General features: G+C 37.9%; 1 protein-coding gene across 3 annotated transcripts in view; it reads left to right on the top strand.

The window, feature by feature from the left end:
* The window catches only part of DTWD2 (DTW domain containing 2), a 130,602-nt gene that overhangs the window by 44,830 nt on the left and 65,223 nt on the right, over window positions 1-20,549 (top strand). For all 3 annotated transcript variants that reach the window (XM_068423485.1, XM_068423486.1, XM_068423483.1), the window contains exon 3: window positions 3,013-3,107. In XM_068423485.1, coding sequence (XP_068279586.1) covers window positions 3,013-3,107 — 95 coding nt within the window. The remainder of the gene's footprint in view (window positions 1-3,012; window positions 3,108-20,549) is intronic.

The following is a 20,549-nucleotide window of genomic DNA, read 5'->3' as shown; positions in this document are numbered from 1 at the left end:
TAGCTTTGACTTGCTCATTATAGTACTACTTCTGTGTAGTATTCCTTATTGAACAGTAAGAATCAAGTATAAGAGGAAAATTTTTCCTAATTGTCCTAACAATTTATAAACAAAACTGGAGGAAATATATATCTGCTGGCTTTAACAAACATTATTATTAGTTAGAACTGTCCTGCTTATTGTAGATGGATGACGCTAACCAAAAGTACCAGTAATTCCCAGAAAAGAAAAAAAAAACAAATGTGAAAGTAAGTTGTACTGGGTCTGGCTGATATGGCGTTATCTTTCCCCGTAACAGCCCCCATAGTGCTGTGCTTTGTATTTGTGGCTAGAACAATATTAATAACACACCAGTGTTTGGGCTACTGCTGAGCAGTGCTTGCACAGCATCAAGGCTGTCCTTACAAACCCCCCCTCTAAAGGCCAGTAGCCTGGGGGTGGGCAAGAGAATGGGAGGGGACACAGCCAGAACAGCTGACCTAAGGTGACCAAAGGGATATGGCATAACATATGAGGCAATAAAATCTGGGGCAAGGGAGGGCAGGGGTGGCATTTGTTATTAAGGCATTTGTCTTCTGGAGCAACTGCTACACCTGCTGAAGCCCTACTTCCCAGGAAGTGTCTGGACGTTGCCTGCTGATGGGAAGGAGAGAATATTGTTTTCCTTTGCTTCGGTACACCGCCTTTTCTTTATTAAACTGCCTTTATCTCGACCCATGAGGTCTTTTTCATCTTATTTTCTCCCCCCTGTCCTGCTGAGGAAGTGGAGTGATGGAGCAGCTTGGTGAGGATCTGTAGGCCAGTCGAGGTCAGCCCACCACATAAGTCCTCCAATCCTATTTCTATTTATGTACTCCAATGTTCAAATAATGAATAAAAAAAGAGTTGCAAATCACTATTAGAACACTGAGAAGAACACAGGAGCCAGTAACTGCTCACTTTCAAACCAGTAAATGGAAAATAGCCAATATGATGACACATAGGTTATATATAGTCTAGTTAAATACAAATGGTTTTTAATGAAGAAAATTATAAACGAATGAAACATTTTTTTAATGTTATTTTGACATAGCTATTGTTAAGCTTTTGTTCTCAAACAATTCCTTTCAGCTTTGAATTTTATGTTTTGTCTTTCTGTAAACATGCATTGTTTTTTAGATTGGAAATTCTATTTTCTCTGTTGGTCAGAGAGTGTATTTATTTTATATGAAAGGTAATTCTGAAGTAATGATATGACATTGGAGGGAACAGTTGAATAACTTTCCCTTGACTGATGATAACTCTTGGTTTTGCTTATCAGAGGCAAATAACTGATTTTCTTCCAGTTCCTTTATTGCCACTTCTTATGTTCTTATGAAGAAGGGAGTCTTCTGACTAGTGAATTGGAGTGTTATTTAATTATGATGGAGTAAAGACAAATAATACTGTACCACTGTTGATGGCTTATTCTGCTTTGCTGAGACAGAAGGAATCAATGGTAGTTTGAAGGATATTTCTACCCTCCTTGCTAGGACTTCACTCTCGAGGTACTTTGATCTTCATCTGTCCCTTGGAGACATCATGCTGCTGCTGCCTCTGTGCAAAGTGGTAGTGGACATAGCAGGACAACTTATTCCTTTGACTCCACAATGTTTTATTTATAGAGGATCAGTAGATATGTATCAGAAAAAGCACAATTAATAAAGACTTTAGGCAACAGTGATAAAAGTCTTCACAGAACAGCAGTTTGGTAGCAAGACAATGTGAGAGCCACAGCTGCACATTGATGCTTGTGGAAGGTAACAGCCACCCAGAGAGAACTGAGAGCGCAAATCAAGGCCTTATGTGTTCACAAATAATGAACTGTTGATTCACGGCTCATAAATCAAAAGACAAACCAAACCCCCCCTGGGTTTTCATTAATTAATCCTGTGGTTTAGGGTCTGATCTTTGGATTTTCATTGTCTCAATCGTGAAACATTCAGGTTGAGGATATTATAAGAACTCATTTCTTACTGGGTTTAGGGCTTTTGTAATCCTCACCTGACCTCTAGAGTCCTGACTCGTACTAGATTCAGCTAATAACATTCTTTTGTTTCTTTTGTGATAAATAAATAAACTGAAACTTTCATTCAGTTTTTGATGTTGGCTGCTGTCCTCATTAAATGGAAGATAAATCTATGCTCCCTCTTTCCTGATGGGAAAACTGACTTCCTAATTGACATCCTAAGTATTCAAGCTCAGTTTGCAATACTTCTTGTCTAGACAAAAACTAGTGTATTTCCAGCTGAGTTAAACAAAGGACAGAAACAAATTGCTCTGTTTGATAAGTAGATGATTTGCTTCAGCTGGCAGTACTTGCCTCTTCGTCCACTTTTGGAAGCCCTGCTCCAACACAGCTCTCTTTAATGCTCTTTGAGATCCGAAGAGCCCCTTCTCCCCACCCACTGAGGCACGGCAGTCACCTTCCTCATCTGTGGCACAAAGATATAGGCAGGTGCCTGGTCGACACAGCCTGAAAGACACGAGAATGAGTACTCATGGCAGTGTTGGTGGTGTTGTCCTGGTTACTGTGAAGTGACAGCAGTGTGGAGATATTTGTATTTCACACTGTTCTGATACACCCAGTGCTTTTATTTTTAGCACCTGTTTGTGGAAATCAAGCCCTCCCCTCATTTTCCAATATGGAGACATTAGGTCCCCAACCTATTACATTAATGCTAATGCTGTTTTTTGCCTACTGTTTATTATTCTGTGAAGTTTCATTGTTGTTTTCGATACTGATAGCCTAGTTCAAATTTATGCTGATGATCATAGGTTAATTAAGGCTAAGTTTAGTACTGTCAATCAAAACAATACAGTTTGAATGCATCAAAATTGGGTATTTTTGCTTGTAGATATTTTTTTTTCTGTTACCTGGTAAGATTTTTTTCTGTGTCTGTGATTAAAAGAACTTGAAAGTAAATGGAAACATTAACAATTCAGGGAAGCCCTCCTTAATTTTATTCAAAAGTAACTTTTCTTTTTTTACAGGAAAGTCGAGTGTTAAGGACGGTACCTTTGCTAGCAGCTTGTCTCCCTCCAGACAAATGTAAAATTTTGGTTGGTCGACGTTTTAGTGAAGACAGGTGAGCGGGATTACCTAGGCATTTTCTGGTCCTCTGTAAATTATGGAGATGTTTTTTTCAGCGTCTTTATTAATAGCCACCATTGTTCTTAATTTTTATTTCAAATGTGCACATTCACTTTAGATATAAGCTGATGATTTCCAGCAAAGACAAATTATGTATAATAGCCAGAAACACTTAATATGTCTTCCTCTAGGTTGTAGCTTTTACTGTCTCAGTTTTGTGCTCTTGGAAAGTTCAGGTGGTTACACTGTAACTCTTAGCTTTTTACAGTTCTGTTCTTACCTGGTACTAGGTTTATCTTGCTATTCTTTATGTTTTTTTGTATTTGCTTTGTCTGACAAACCATTCGGTGTTACTGAAATATAAGTAATAGTTTTTACTCGAGTGTGGGAGATTGTACTTGAGAAGAAAGTCCAGTGGTGAAAAACTCTTAGAAAATGTATTGTTTCAAGTCCTTTCCTCTTCTCTTAAAATTAATTACAAGAAAGTATAGCTTTCAGAATTTTTGTTATTTTTTTATTATTATTCTGAAACCTTGGACAGTATTGGTCTCCCACATGATGTCTTTAATCTTCACTAGATGAAGCTAAGTCTTAGAAACCAGTTCTTGGTACAAATGCCAATGAAATTTTACTACTACATTTTCAATAAAAGTAAATAAAAATCGTTAATACTGATAAAGGAAATTAATTCTAAAATTGAGTTCAATCTTTGGAGAAAACTTTTCTAGAGTTCAGTGAAAAAATTGTTGGAAGGTGGTGCAGTGTGGTGCTCCCACATCTTTTTGCTGCCTGTATAGTAACTAGAGCACATTAGAAATACATTGCTTTTCTATTAGTCTTCTATGATAATAACTATAATAATTATCTAAGAAGTTCCAGGCTACGGGGAAATTGTACTGTCTTCCCATTAAACCTGAAAATGAAGCAGCTTTTCACACTGATGTGCACAGAGTGGAACACTGTCAATACAGTCTGCTCCTAGTAAATCTCCTTAGAATTTTTTTTAGAAGAGATGATTACAGTATTAAAGCTTCTTCAAGTTTGAATCCAGAGATATTTCTCTAACCTAAAGGATCCTCTTCAGGTCAAAACTAGTTGTGGAACATCTCAGCCTCGAAATAGTTTAAATAGATTCATAATTACCTGGTTCCTATGAGGTTTTTTGCCATAAAACATACTGGAGATGGTGAAAGAAATGAAGGTTTTCCTTAAGTTAACCTGAATTTTGGTGATGTGACTTACCTGGATGCAGGGCTAAAAGTAATAAGGTAGTAGTCATGGCTCCACTCTAAGTACCTGCAGTATGCCTGCTTTGGACTGTGGATGTAAGTGAGACTGCAGAATTCGTGAGAGCTCAGTCCTGGAGTTCATTCCCACCTTCTTGGGAGGAGGAAGGTTGAGAAGGAGAGAAATGTTTTCCAGCTTTGCAATGTGTTATTTCTACATAATTTTATTTTCTTAGCTATACATGCATTCTGCCAATGTGTTAATCCTTATTTGTAACTAGCACTCGGTACTTGAATGGCCAGTTAGAGGATCATATCAGTGTTATTTTGGACTTGTAGCATCCTTTCAGGCCATAAACTGGATAGATGTGTTCAGAGAGCTCACATTAGTCACCTCAAATTACTTAAGTTCCTTCTCTGTTGTGGTATGTTCTAGGAACAGGCATCTGCAGACGGGTAGAAACATCTCAGTGTTTACCGTGAATGGGGAGGGCTGTACTGGTCGCTGCCCTCCTCTTAGGGTAAAAATCTCTGCTAATGGGACTTTTAAAGCCTCATAAATTGCAGTGGTTCAGCTCATGTTTTATAGCATATTAAACTAAACAGGGCTTGTTTTTTTTCTGGTTTTCTTAGAAGCCATGCTGTTTCTAAGCAGTTTGGGACCTGCTGCACAAGCAACTTAATCTTGCCCCATGTCAGGGAAAGACTTCTGTCTTTGTTAGTTTGAAGAAAAAAATTACTAAAGAGTGCTTGCTGATACATTTTATAAGTAGTATTGTTTTGAAGCACATTAAGGCCATACCTTTGCTTTTTTTGAAGTTGTATGATATTATTTATGTCCTTTGCAGCTTCAAGCAGAAGTGCATGGGTTGGAAGGGAATAGAAACAGTATGACTCTAAATCTGTGGTTGCATTGATTTTGCATGTAAACAGTGCCTGCAGATGGAGGGGAAATGCAGTGCACACATTCTTTTTCTGCATACATATAGAAGCCCTACCATGCGGCAGACCTGGGAAAGTAATGTCCTTGATGGTTGCCCATACATTTGTAAATTATCCGAATAGAATGGTAGTGGGCATATTTGTATTATCACAGGATCCAGCAGCTCTTGGCAACAGCTCTGAAAACTTAGAACACTTCAAGGTAGCCTTTGGGAGCACAAATAATTGTCCTTATGGATTTGAGTGAAAAGTAAGCCATACACAGCAGCTGATATTTTTTTTAAAGCCTCCATCACAACAGCTCTAGCAGTGGCATACCAACCAGCAAAGTGACAGTTGTTAATGTAGCTGTCAGAAGAGATCTGCTTTCAGGTGAGAACAAACATACCATTCTCTAGCATTAGTTAGGATAACTTCTGCTTCATAGTTCTTGATCTAAACCTATTTTTATTAAATGAGTATTTCTGGTACAGTGTTTCTGCTTATCAAAGGCATATATAATTCTTCAAACATAATGTTCTCTTAGATTTCTAAATACTCCTGCCTCCCTCTGCGTAATTTCCATCAGCTTCCTCCTTTCTTTCCTCCTTTTACTCAGTCATCAGATGGTTTCCAGTTTATCAGTGTTCATTGCCAAGATTATCAGCCCCAAAACTACTTCCTGTTCTCCATTGGTATGACTGACCTTCCTGTCCATGACAGAACTTACTTTCTGTGCTCACTTTATTCTCTCCTTCAGTTCTGCTATCTTTGCAGATAAGCAATTCTAATTTTTCATTGAGGTTAACTCAGTGTTATTTTGCAACGTACACTGCCACCATCAAGACTTAATTTCTTGAAACATGTAGATCTTCCTCCAGCTCTTTTGCTGTCTTTCCTCAATACTGATGATTTTTCTAGGATAATGTTGACAGAACGTAGTAGTGTGGGTTTTATTCTTGCCTTGTTGGCTTTTCTTCATTCTGCTCTGCACTGGCAAAATAAGATATTTTTCTTATCCCTTCTTTTCTTCTAGGTTAAGTAATTAATCTAATGACACTATCTTCTGATTTCTCTTGGCCTAGTCTCATCTCCTCTATTACCCATCTTTCAAAATTTTGTTTTAATCTTGGGATATTGTCTACATTTTGATATTCTCATACTGTTTAGTTTCTGTCCCTCTGTCATCATTTTGGCTTCAGAATGCTGCTGTTCTCTGGTTCAGTTTTTTGTATTGGTTTCATGGGGGCCAATTTATTTTCTCTGTGTTTGATTTTTACTGATTATCTATAGACATGTGGTCATACCTTGCCCAAATGGTGAAAACTTGCAAAACTATGCTCTCCTGGAATAGAAGGAGAGATCCTAATTCTCTGATGTGTTCTGGTGACTGTTAAGTTTGAGCTTACAATTCTTGTCTTGACTTTCATCTGTTTCAAATATTATAGCATGCTTTTCTTTGGCCTTGATAAACATAACAGTCTTTTCCCGTGAAGGTCCATCTGAAATCCTGCATAACAACTGTTTTCTTAGCTTATTGAACTTCTTTGTCCTGATTTTTTGACAATTCAGGATGCTATCTCTTGTTGTCAGACTGAAAATAAGTATGTTGTTTTCATAGCTTTTCTTTGCCTGGTGTTCTGTCATCCCACTCACTCTTGAAATGTATACTTTCACCTCCTGTTACTCAAAGATGCATGTTTCTTTTTATTGTTGGTCGAATTTATTCCATGTGTCTGTTTAGGATTGGTTAATTGTCCTGGAAAGACTTGCAGAGGTAATTAGTCTCTGTTTTATTATAGAATCATAGAATGGTTTGGGTTGGAAGGGACCTTAAAGATACCCTAGTTCCAACCCCCCTGCCATGGGCAGGCACACCTTTCCACTAGACCAGATTGCTCAAAGCCCAATCCAACCCGGCCCACAAATTCTCTTGACAACATGTTCCAGTGTCTCACCACCCTCACAGTCAAGAATTTCTTCCTAATATCTAATCTAAATCTACTCTCTTTCAGTTTAAAACCGTTACCCCTTGTTCTGCCACTACTTGCCCTTGTAAAAAGTCCCTCTCCAGCTTTCCTGTTAGGCCCCCTTCAGGTACTGGAAGGCTGCTATGAGGTCTCCCCAGAGCCTTCTCTTCTCCGGGCTGAAGAGCCCCAACTCTCTCAACCTGTCTTCATAGGAGAGGTGCTCCAGCCCTCTCAGCATCTTTGTGGCCCTCCTCTGGACTCACTCCAACAGCTCCATGTCCTTCTTATGTTGGGGGCCCCAGAGCTGGATTCAGTACTCCAGGTGAGGTGTCATGAGAGCGGAGTAGAGAGGGGCAGAATCACCTCCCTCGACCTGCTGGCCACACTGCTTTTGATGCAGCCCAGGATGCGGTTGGCCTTCTGGGCTGCAAGCACGCTCTGCCGGCTCATGTTGAGCTTCTCATCAACCATCACCCCCAAGTCCTTCTCCTCAGGGCCGCTCTCAATCCATTCTCCACGCAGCCTATATTTGTGCTTGGGATTGGCCTGACCCATGTGCAGGACCTTGCACTTGGCCTTATTGAACTTCATGCAGTTTGGATGGGCCTACCTCTCCAGCCTGTCCATCTCCCTCTGGATGGCATCCCTTCCCTCCAGGGTATCAACCGCACCACACAGCCTGGTGTTGTTGGCAAACTTGCTGAGGGCGCACTCAATCCCGCTGTCTGTGTCACCAACAAAGATATTAAACAGCTCCGGTCCCAATACCGACCTCTGAGGAACGCCACTCGTCACTGGTCTCCACTTGGACATTGAGCCCGTTGACCGCAACTCTGCGACCATCCAGCTTATCTGTCTGAAAAACTCAATTTGCCGTAAATTTTAATATGTGCAAGCAGAATCGTAAGTCAGGCTGCTGATATACTGAAAATACTTAAGGTTTGTGCTCTTCATTATTCTTATTATAGGTTTCTTATTCCTTTACTTAATCTGTTTTACATCTAGTTTGTTAATTACTTGGTAGAGACTAGATACTTTTGTTTTTACAATTCCTCAGTGAACTGGTGTCTGGTCTCAAAAAGTGAGGGTCTTCAGTGCTTGAATAATGCAACTTAATGCATTTGAATTTGTACCTGCAACTTGCATATGCAGTTGTAGTATTATGTATGTATTTGTTATGCTAATATAGTGGGTAGTATTTTTAGTATATCACACATTTGAGGCTTTCTAAGCACATTAGTGTGTGATTACATATGCAGGAATAGACAGAGCCTGAATCAAGTTTGGTTGTGATCATGTTGGCACGGAAACACTGCATGTCTATCCTTTTCTTCCTCCTTTGACTCCACCAGCTAAATTTGTGCTTTTACATAGAATTATTTAATAATGAATTGTATTCAAACAATGACACTTGGAAAATATTTCACTGAACTTTTTTTTAAACTCCCTCTAAGAGTAGGCTGACTTGATCATTAAATGTTTCATCTAGATTCTGAAGTTCTTGCTTTGGACATTGCCAGCAGTAAGTTTAAGTGTATGCAACCCCTTTTGGCAGAGCCTCTTTCTTGTGCGTTATGCTTGCACTGAGATTACTCCAGGAAAGAAAGTTTACTGAACTCACAGTGGATTACGAAGGTTGCATGGTAGCAATGATTAAGGCAATAAAGGGGAACCAAGATGCCCATTTGGTCAAGATACTGGCACACTTCAGAGGAAGATCAAATCCAAAAGCCTGCACAGTGAAATATATTCAACAATAAGTTTGCTTTACGTTATCTGAATTTCAAGCCCTGCAATGAAAATGGAATGTTACTATTAATACACATGATACAGTGAGCAAGGGCAATGAAAAAATTAGACAGTGCAGGCAAGGACAGAGGAGTAGCTAGGTCATCTGTTGTCTCAGTTTGTCTGAGAATGGGGAGGGGAGGAGTGTGCTACTAGTGTGTCTCCTAGCATTGTTCGTAGGACTGTATCTAACAATTACAGTACATTCTTTGAGCAGTAGGTTTGCTATTGACTGTAGAAATTCTAGGGAAAACCCAACTATAGTCTCATATTTGTGAATAAAATACAACTTACAGGATTCATGTTCTTTTTAGGGTACTAATAAACTTTTTGCAGGCAGTTGTTTTTGAATAATAATAGTTTGTTCTGCTCAATAGGAATTTCTAGCATATCAACGTTGGACAGAGATAGCAACTGTATCTAAGTCTGACATGTCAAAAATTTGAATTATTTTAATTTAATATCATAGTTATATAAACAGCCTTGTCACTATTGCTTTTAAGTTTGATTTTATACCTTGTGACAGTTTGGGAGGCGTGATTTTGCCTTTTTTTTTTTTTTTTTTTCCTCCTGAGAAGGTAATCTTATTCTCAAACCTTCCCTCTTTGCAAATATTCACACTTCCGTAGTTTGATAATTCTGTGCGCTATGATAAAATTATTTACTCTAGTGAATGTTCACTGACAAGAAAACAGATGCAAATATCTCTGTATCGACCACCCTGTTATTTAGGACAGTGAGGAGGCAATTACAAGTTTATTTGCATTGCTCTCTGAAATCAAGTTACACAAATCTCCAATACATTCTGTACAGTATAGTTGCCAGCTCTGCTACAGTTCAGTAGTTCAGATCAGAAATTAAATGGGGCACTTGGGAAAATTTGTAGCTTCAACCAGTTTTGAAGGAATAAAATGCAACTTATTTCTGTTAATTTTATAAAGCTGTTTGTGGTAATTACGTACTGTAGGCATGGCACTTTTCTAGTGCTTGTTCACAAATAAAAAAGTTCTTACTGTATCAAATATCAACTTATAAACTCTTACCACTTACCAAATAATTTAAAACTATTTACAAGATATGGTACTGTATTCAGGTAACTTTCGTGAAAGTTTTTTTGTGTGTGCTTCAGTGTCATTATGTTTATTAAACTAAATTTGTGCCTTTTTACTCCTTATCTCAATCAACAACTAGTAGATACAGCCAGAGATCAGCCTGTCACAGCTTTTGTTGGTTCTGTGTACGAAAGTAATTAATGCTGAGTAACTGAACATTTTCTCATTTTCATCCAGGACTGTACTTTACCATATCAAATTTTGGATTCCTCAGTATAATCTGGATAACATTTTCTCTGGCTATTTTTTCTTTGAATATTGCAGCCTTCAGCTTTGTGGTCTGTCCATAGCAGTTCCTCTCTGCTGCTCCTTTCTCCTCACCCTCCCCTGCTCCAGTGTGGGTCCTCTTCACGTGCTGCAGCTCTCTTCAGGGCATATCCACAGGGAATATGCCTGCAGCTCCCTCTCAGCCAAAACCTTGCCACATGAGCCCAACACAGCATATGGATCCTTCTGCTAATGCTTCAGTTCTTAAAGACTGTGCTTCACAGTAGCAGAAGAGAAAGATCTGGTATTGTGGGCTCTTTGTTTTCAAATGCATACTGTTGCTTTGTGCAGGGAAAGAACTGTGCAAGTGAATGTAGTGACCAGTGGCTGCAGTTCACCAGCTGTGTAAGAATAATGCGATGGTCTGGATTTGCCCTAGCAAGGTGATGCCTCTGGGCCTATCTCAGCAACAGCTTTGTGAATTAAAGCCAAAATATGCACTGATTTTTTTTCTTTTTTCACATTGAGTAAAAAGTAGAAGTTAATTGGCATTAGTAATTTATATTTTTTGTTTTGCTTGGCAATAATTTGTTGTGAATACTTCATGTTAATAGTGAAATTAATTGCATTAGCCCAAGTTACAGATGAAAAACAGGATGACCATGAGCCAGCAGTGTGCCCTTGTGGCCAAGAAGGACAATGGCATCCTGGGGTGTATTAGAAGGGGTGTGGTTAGCAGGTCGAGAGAGGTTCTCCTCCCCCTCTACTCTGCCCTGGTGAGGCCGCATCTGGAGTATTGTGTCCAGTTCTGGGCCCCTCAGTTCAAGAAGGACAGGGAACTGCTAGAGAGAGTCCAGCGCAGAGCCACGAAGATGATTAAGGGAGTGGAACATCTCCCTTATGAGGAGAGGCTGAGGGAGCTGGGTGTCTTTAGCTTAGAGAAGAGGAGACTGAGGGGTGACCTCATTAATGTTTATAAATATGTAAAGGGCAAGTGTCAAGAGGATGGAGCCAGGCTCTTCTCAGTGACATCCCTTGACAGGACAAGGGGCAATGGGTGCAAGCTGGAACACAGGAGGTTCCACTTAAATTTGAGGAAAAACTTCTTTACGATGAGGGTGACTGAACACTGGAACAGGCTGCCCAGAGAGGTTGTGGAGTCTTCTTCTCTGGAGACATTCAAAACCCACCTGGACGCGTTCCTGTGTGATATGGTCTAGGCAATCCTGCCCCGGCAGGGGGATTGGACTAGATGATCTTTCGAGGTCCCTTCCAATCCCTAACATTCTGTGATTCTGTGATTCTGTGAAAAACAGGTGCATTACTTTCTGGAAGCAAAACGTGCAACTTTTTTTAGAGAAACAGTAATGGATGTTGTGTATTTTAAAGGGATGTGGCATTTCTAGATAGACTAATCGTTGCTGCCATTTCAAATGTGCTTTATTTCCCGGGCTTCAGTTTCTAATTTGGTTGGATATTTTTGCTGTATTTAGAAGTTTTGTTCTGAAGTGTTTTCTCTGTACAATTGTCTGCTTTGTTTTCTTGTCATACCTTGAGTTAAAATTAAAGTATGGTATGACCTTTTCCTACTATTCTGGGACTGTAGCTTTAGAAATTCCTTTCCTTCCCCCTGCTCCTGCTGGGTTTAAGGTATGTTTGGAGAATTTTTTCTCTACTAGAAGAAGTGAAAGATTATTTTTGTCTCTCGTGGTGACACTTCAGTAATTCTTCATCAGTTTCCTGGCTTCTATTTCAATTTTGTCCCTCTTCTCTCCAGAACAAGCACTTTGAAGAAGTACTGGAGTTTAGTGTATGTGGTTAACATACTGAATTATATCAAACCAGTTAAAAATAATGTGATATAGATAGTATAGAAAACAAATGTTTAATTGAAGTTTTACAGACTTAGAAAGGGAAAAAGGAATCTTGTATTGAAATTAAGGTTTTAAGATGTTTAGAGATGCTAATGGGTGGCTAGCGTGTGTTACATAAAAGGCATCTTAAGACTCACTAAAAGATATATGAAAGTCTCTTAGAATTACTGTAGTTTCTTTCTGTACAAGTCCTACACACTGCTTGATAGAGGATTAGGCTTCTTATTCTGGGTGTATTTGTTACATAGAGGAGAAGTGGTTTAGCCTATGATATGGCTTCTAGGTGTAGCTAAGTACTGCTGTCTAGGTTTCTCTGCCATTAATTGTTTAAAGAAGCTGGGTATAACCTGACGAAATGATTGCTGCTGCTCTTCTGTAGAAAGAATATTCGTTTTCTCCATAAGAAAACTGTATATTGGTTTTCTTGCTTTTTTCCATGATGCTAGATCAGCCATAAAATGTTTTTGGTAAGTTTTGTGTTGTTTGAGTTATAGATAGGAAGAGGTTACTGAATGCAATGTAAAGGAAAAAAGTGTCCTTCAGTAGAATGTGGAGACCTGTGTTTTAGTGCATAAGAATCTGTTGTGTTGGGTTTAAAATTTTTTTTTTGGTGGGGGGAAAGAGGTTTGCAATAAACTGTTTTCATTGAGGAAGCCGTTAAGTATTTGAGGGAATTGATATTGAGGTCTACTAACAAAGCAAAAACTTGCCAAGGTAATGGCTCTGCTTTTCATTTCTGTACCTTTGGCTGCCACTGCATTAGTTTTTCAAAACTAATCTACCCATGTTACCAAATATGACTGTTGAAATATTAGAAGAGTCAGATTTTTAAATGTTGAGATTGGTTGAAAGCCATTTTTTCCAGAAGAACCTGTTAGTACTCTAATAGTACAGACAGGAAGTAGTTTTCCTTTTATTACTAGCTTATATTCTATTTTTTGTTTTAATTTAAGCACAGTACATAAGAAAGGAGAAGTAAATTGAAATTGCAGCAATAGAAGACAATAAAAACAACCGATTGTTATCCATTATTCCTTTTTATTCTAGTTTATTAAACATTGCACGCCAGCTCCACTTGTGACAGTTATAAGAAACTTGGTATCATGTACTAGGGTCCCAGTACAAACTCCTGTGTTTTATTTACATGCTTATGCTATAAAAGCTAATGTTATTTGGAGGCATTGGTAAGGATAGTTTTTCACTGGGGAACTTGCCAGAGTTTTTGCTAACAAAGTATTTTATGTACAGGTTTTAATAGATTAAAAAGGTTTATTTAATAAGCTGTGTTTATGATCTTTTTCCCCAGTAAATGGTAAAATATTTCATTGTAAATTTACAGGTTTCCAAACCTTAAAAATATATGTAATGATTTGATCTTCCGACCAAAGATAATGTGTTGATACAATTGATCTGTTTAAAAGCAAAAAAAAAAAAATCCAAGTTGTATTAGATACTAAATGTCATTGATCTACAAAAAAGTAGAGTATCTAATACAAAACCATAATCTTTTCTTTTGTTGGATATCTCTTATGCTTCAATCCTGATCCTAAGGGACTACTTCTGAGAGTGGAGATGATAAAGGATTGTTGCTGTTATTTTCACTCATTCTGTTACCTTATGGGAATTATGGGGATCAGTATTCCTAAAATCTTCCAAGTGCAGGCGTATTGAGAGAGGCAAAGGCACCTGCTTAAGACCAAGGTGAAACAGTAAAAATGATGAGAAAAAATGAGAAGTTCCCATTAACCTGGTTTTCCACAGATAATAAATTAGCGTCTGTTCTATAGTATTAGTACTGTTTGCTACTAAATGTCAATGTTGGATTTTTAAAATTTGAACACCTGCCTTTCTCACTGGCAAAGTTTAATAGATCCCTGTTGAATTAAAACCACTTAGAGAGTTTGAGAGAAACTGAGTATAGAAGTGTAATAAAAATGTTTATGATACAAAAACTAGATTATAATGAGATAAGATAGTGTTTAAATTACACATCTCAAGAGCATGTATCCCAGAAATAATGAAATGCTACTTGTCAAGTATCATTATGAGAACGTATAAATCTGCTATGACAAAGTGGTTGGATACAATTCAGGCATGAATGAAAGACCTGAATAATTCTGCTTAGTGGAGGTTGTTGTCAGACTAAATGGATTGTATAGGCCTTAAATGCCTGCTGCGTACCAAAACTAAGGCTGAACAGTGATTTGTATGAGAAACAAGTATTGCAAGTATTTATCTTACAGAGTTCAAGACTCTAGTTGCACCTTAAAACATACCTTTTAAATCGCATCATCTTTTTGAGCTTTGCAATAGCTGTTGATCCTGGAAAGATGGGTAACAGATAAGAAATTTTATATTGATGTATTTATAGAAAGAGAATGTTATTATCTTCAGATTGATCTTATTTTTAATTATTGCAATAAAATGTTACATGGATTGAAGTGGACCGGTGTTGGCATTTGATATTCATTACGTATATGTATAGCAGCATAGTTGGAGAAGTAGGGATAGAAAGATCTTCAAGATGCCACTGTTTCTGCCCTACAAAAGCGAGATCAGCTGCATGTAGGTGTGGTATTAATACCATGTGCAGGAGAGTCTGCAGAATTCTCAGTGGATCTCTTTTAACATGTGAACTTAACTTATTACCATTAGAAAGCTTGTGAAGTTTTGTCCCTGTTTAGTTTGAATTTTTTATTGCTACAGTTATTTCTTTTCTTGTCCTCTGTGGACATGGAAAATAGGTTATTTCCTTTCTTTTGTGGTTTTGGAGACTAGGTTTCCCTTTGGCCACCTTTTCTCTAAAACTTTAAACCTCAGTTTCTTAGTTTCTTCAGTTTCTCTGTGAAGGCTTTCATCCCTCTTGCTATTCTTGTCAGTTGACCTTCTCCAGCTAGTTCACACCTATGTTTGTGGGTTTGGTTTTTTTTTTAATTTTTTTTTTTTTTTTTTCTTAAGAAAGGACACTGTGTTTTAACTGCAGTAGAGTACTTTTTGAGGTGGCCTATATTCTAATGTAAGAGCTGACTTGTTTGTTGCTGCTGGGTGTGTTGCACATTATTCCATTGAAAAAGTCAGCTGTGAAATTAAATTTTTGAGGTCTTACTTATTCCTAATTTTATTTATTACTAATTTTTCCTCTGGATTGCAGACCAGTGTGGTTGGTCATGTTTTTCTTTTTTTTTCCCTCTGGTTTTAATTAATGTGCTTATTTTTTACCTAGTTTTCGTGTAAAAACATGTGCTATACTTTTATACATGTAAACATGTGCTATACTTTTATAACCACCCTTGGTATCTTAGTGAGTCTCTGTTGTATCTATATTCATATTTGCTTATACTTCTTATATTTCATATGGTTTATGATATCAGTGAAGTGTTCAGGATTTCGCGAAAGTTCTCATTACATTTCTTTTTCATCCTTTGCTTTTTGTCCCCTTAATTTGTATTGTTTCTTCTGGGGAGACAGAAACTATTTTCTTTTTGTCTTTTCATACTTAGTCTTGCCCATCAAGTCTGTGAACAACTTTTGGTTTTAAAATTCTGTTGTCTTTGTTTGGAAAGCTTGTTGGAGCGCCTCTGCTAGTTTTTAGCAACATAGAAATAGTTAGAAAAAAATTCCAAGCCATCTGATCCTTCATATGCCTCCACTTTATTCCTTTCCTCCTGAGTTATTACTTAGAGGCCTACGGAGGAAAGAATAGATCTTACTTTGCCTTGCAGGCTTCAGAGAAAGTAACACCTCTTTTTACCTCAATGCATTTTTCAAGCAATCTCTTTTTATATTAACGTCCAATACATATGAAGTCCCTTTAGCTCCCACCAAGTGTCACTTCTATTTATAATTATATTGCTTAATACTCACTTTACAGTAATTCACAAACCTAAGTCATGCCTAACAGGCAACCAAGCCATGTTCATTATCAAGCCCTTTCAGGTAACATCAACTAAAACCTGTTATAAACTGTTATAGTTGTAATATTTCCAAAAGGAAAAATTAAGCTGCATTTTTCGTCCCCCGGCCCCCCAAATAACAATTAAGAACTCAGTTAAATGTTTGCCTTGGCTAGGGTGCAGTGTTACAGAGCTGCACATTTTTTTTCCTTGTTACGTATGTATGAGTGAATTCTGTATATTCGTAGCGTCATCAGAGATTCACTATAATATAGTCTTTTGAGATTTTTATGTAAGGATTGAAATTCATGGCTTCGAAGTCCTAATCATAACAAATCTATAGGAAGCTTTTGATAACTGCTGTTGATAGTGCATGAATACGTGTGACATAAAAGAAATGAAGGATTTGCTTAATTGATTGTTTTTACGGCTTTTACGTTAGCATAAAACACTTTCGTATTTGAAATTCTTTACCTGAGCCACTTCTTTAATGAGAAAAGCTGTTTGTGAAGTAGCATACAAACCAAAGTAATTCTAAAGCCTACTAAATCTGGTAATACACTTAAGTACAGTACCTAAATTAAGAAAAGTTCTCATCGCTCAGGAGTTCATACCATTCTTTTGCAGCATCTTTGAGAAAAAACAAGGAGAAAAAGACTGTTTAAGAGATTTTTTTCATGTGTAGCAACATTATTTTTCTTTTTTTTTTCCCTGACTGAGTTGTAAATTCTTTAAAAGTCAGCCTCTGACCTGTAGGAAGAAAAGTGCTTATTGTTCAGAAATTCAGCTTCTCAGTCTCTTCTTGAAATTTGGTGGCTTCAAAGAGTCTGCCATCAGCATGTCTGTTCTGACTGAAATGGAAGGTAAAATTAACGACCCTGTTAATTCTCTGAAGTTAGTCGTACTTCACACTAAGAAAGGCTTCTACAAAAGCACTATGTAAAGATCTAGGACTATGAGGTGGAATAAGATGTAACTTAAAGTAGTCTCCAACACTAACCAGCAACCATACTGCTCTTCACTCTCTTCTTCCCCTTCCAGTTTAGCCTCTTGGGCTTATGGCTGTGCCCCTTTACCATGTCCAGCCTTGACATTGTCTTTGACATGTCTGCTGGTATTGGGCCACAGCCACGTTCAAGTGTTTGCAGATGAGGCTGAGGTTTCAAAGATGGTAGCAAATGTCAATGTTCTGAACACTGGTGAGAAGATATACAATTAAAGGAGGAACTTCTTTCACTGTATTGTTCCTGAATCCAGGTTGTCATAAACTAGCGGGCAAACTCATTTGTGAAGACGTTTCATAAACAAAGCTTTGTTGTGAGGCATGCGGTCCAGCTGTCTTGTCCACAGCAACTGCTGCCCCAGCACAACCATCCTCCCTCATTCTGCATCTGCAGTGCCAAAGCTACATGGCTTGACGACAGGCACGTTGTATTTTGGCACGTTCAAAGTCACAAATGCTGTGAAACTGCGTACTGCTGTACGTCCCAAGATGGCAAGAAAAGCAAGACGACCACGTTTCTGGCTCTGGGCAGCTGCTGTGTGAAATTCTTCCATCATCATAATCAACTGTTCCTTCGGTAGCTTGGACTAGCTTATTCTGCTTGTGCTTGTGCTCCTAGCTTGTTCTTGTGCTTGTCCTAATTCGGCCTTCTGCTCCTAATTTACCTCTGCATTTCAGTTGGGTTTAATTTCCCCAGCTACACAAGTCTACCTGGACTACAGAATTGTGTTCCTGAATTTAAATAAAAGCAGATTGTATTTAAAAGAAACAAACAAATAAAAAACACCCCAAAGGGTAAAGAGCTCACAGAAGAGTGGGTACAAGCCTGTTGAGACTTACCCAATTCCTTTCTCAGCTTTTAGCAATTTGGAGGAGTTAGGATCAGAGATGTGTCTTGCTAAGAAGTTGCTCATTTATCTCCCAGTGCAGTGATCTAGTGTGTGGCCTGAAATTTGTCTAGTCATTCTGAACAAGGCAGTCTGGACTGCCAGCTGACCTGGTACTGAGGTTTTTACTCCACTCTTGTTTTGCAGGGGACATTTAGACAGGGATAAAAAGCAAAAATACATTTTCCTGGGTAGCACAGGACTAAGCAAGGAGCTTCTGCTGTGACTCTGAGGAGAGTTTCAAAACCGGCATGTATCCTTTAATATTTCATGAGTCTCATGAATGCAAACATCAGCCTTAATGAAATTGTCCTCTGTATTTTTAATAAGCCATACTATTTGTCTCAAATCACTCTTGTACTTAAACAATGGAATAAATTATTGGTATTTAAAAAAACAATATTAACATTGTTTGAATGTGTTTTTATAGTAGGGTTATATGCACTTACTTTTAGAAGTAAAGCTCTGGGAAGATGAAATCTAATTCCTAGTCCTTTTACTTATATACTGTGGTAAGCTTAAGCATACAAGTGAAAGCTTATATGGAAAAAAAAAGTTGTACCATAGGGCATGGATCAGGTTTTCAAAAGAGCTCAGCAGGCGACAGCTCTATTTTGGCAATATAGTGAAATGCCTATTTTTCACAATTGTTTCCTGTAAGTTTCCTTTAAAAGCATCTGACTCTTGGAGAGAAAATCCTGCCCTATAGCAGTATTTCAGAAATAGTGTGTGATTAAATACACTGTATTACAGTGTTTACCCAAAGCAAGCATATCAAAAGCGTATTATTGCTAAGTGGCTGTGAAGAGTGATACTGTTGCTCTGTACTTGCCTTTTGAATGCCATATCAATTTGTTCAGTTAAGAGATTCATTTTTATTTACCTGATACAAATTCAGTCTTTTAGTGAGACTTTTCATTTCTTTCACAGATCTGATTAAATGCAGCTGAAGGATGTACATAAAAACTGGTTTGGGGGGACAAATTCTTAACGGTGGTAGTATGTGAGTAGAAAAAGTCTAATTGCACTATGTATCAGCAGCAAACTAACAGGAAGCAAAGCCTTAAAACCCAGCAAGTACAAAACCTGCAGTGGAATTAACAGGATGTACCTGTACAGAAATGCATACAAAAAGTTTTTTGAACTTGTTTTATACAAACTATATCCCTTTCTAAGCAAATCATTAGATGTTCGTGTTCAGCTCTTTCTTCCTGTGCTGTTCTAAGGAAAGAAGAACAAGCATGTTTTATGAATGGAAGACACGTTTTAATAACGCTGCTAACGTGGACTGTGACTGTCAGTGTGAACCATAACTTAGAAGGGGTTGCACAGCATATATTTCTGAAACCCTGTTCCCGTGAAAGGAAAGAGTACTAAATAGCTCTCTGCATGTGCTCAGTTTCAGTCTAGGATTAATTCTGTGGACAGTAGACTCTTTGAAGATAGCAGCAACTCTCAGCAGTTTGTGAAGTGTTCTGAGTTCTTATGACAGTGTATGCATAATGAGCCCTCAAATCTTAGGTTAAATTTGTGGGACAAGTTTACAAAATTTGTTTGAACCACCCTCCCCTCCTTTGCTTTTGCATATAAACTGTTGTAAACTGAAATGACTGGAATTCTTGGCTGAGTATGCATTGAAAACCATTGTTTTCAACTGAATTATATTTGGAAGACCAAGACTTCAGTTGTAGCGTTCATAATATGAATTTGTAGTGCTTCATAATCATTATGGTTTTGGAGAATTCATTATTTTGTTATTTTTTAAGTCATCTAAGAGATGTTAATGATTTGAAAGCTCTGCTATCCAGAAGTAGGATACTTTGCTCTTGAAGGAGTTAGGTTCTCGAGACAAACATCTGAAAATAATGACCTGTTTTCTAGATTTAAACCTTGAATGCTAGGTAGCCTGTAGTGAGATACCCCCTTGCTTTTGATTTTGTATAGCGTGATTCTTGGTTAAACTAAAGTGATACCAAATTACCATAATGTAAGTAAGGTTTAAAACAAATAGTGGGCAGAGAAGTTTTCATCTACTTTTATTTGCCATAGAATTATCTTAGAGATTTCCTGTGTCTATTTACACTTCTTTTACTGTTCACTTTGGAAGGAGAGATCATTACTCTTTTTTTTAGCAAATAGTGTTGACAGTAGTGAACCATGTTGAATTGGTCTGGACTATTTGCTTCGGGGGGGCGACGATGGTCACATTTTACAAGGCCAGGTTTTTCTCAGATTCTCCCTTATCAGCGTACTTGATGTTTTTGAGGCTTCCAATACTACTTAAATGACAATGCCCTTCATAGATTTTTATAAACTAACTTACGGTGGTGTCCTACAAAAACTTCAGGAATTTCCAAGTACATTAAGTGAAAACTTTAATGGACAGTAGTTATTCCTCTGGTACCATTGCCAAATGTAGAAGCCAACAGGAAGGAAGAAGAGAATGTACAAGTTTGGGGACTGCAACTGTAGAAGCAGTAAATAAAAAAACCCAAACAAACAAACAAAAGATAAACTGAGATGGTAATATTTTCAAAAATGTCCTGTAGATGTGGA

Source organism: Nyctibius grandis, chromosome Z (assembly GCF_013368605.1).
Source record: "Nyctibius grandis isolate bNycGra1 chromosome Z, bNycGra1.pri, whole genome shotgun sequence".
Taxonomy (NCBI): domain Eukaryota; kingdom Metazoa; phylum Chordata; class Aves; order Nyctibiiformes; family Nyctibiidae; genus Nyctibius; species Nyctibius grandis.
This window is presented reverse-complemented; position numbering and strand designations above follow the sequence as displayed.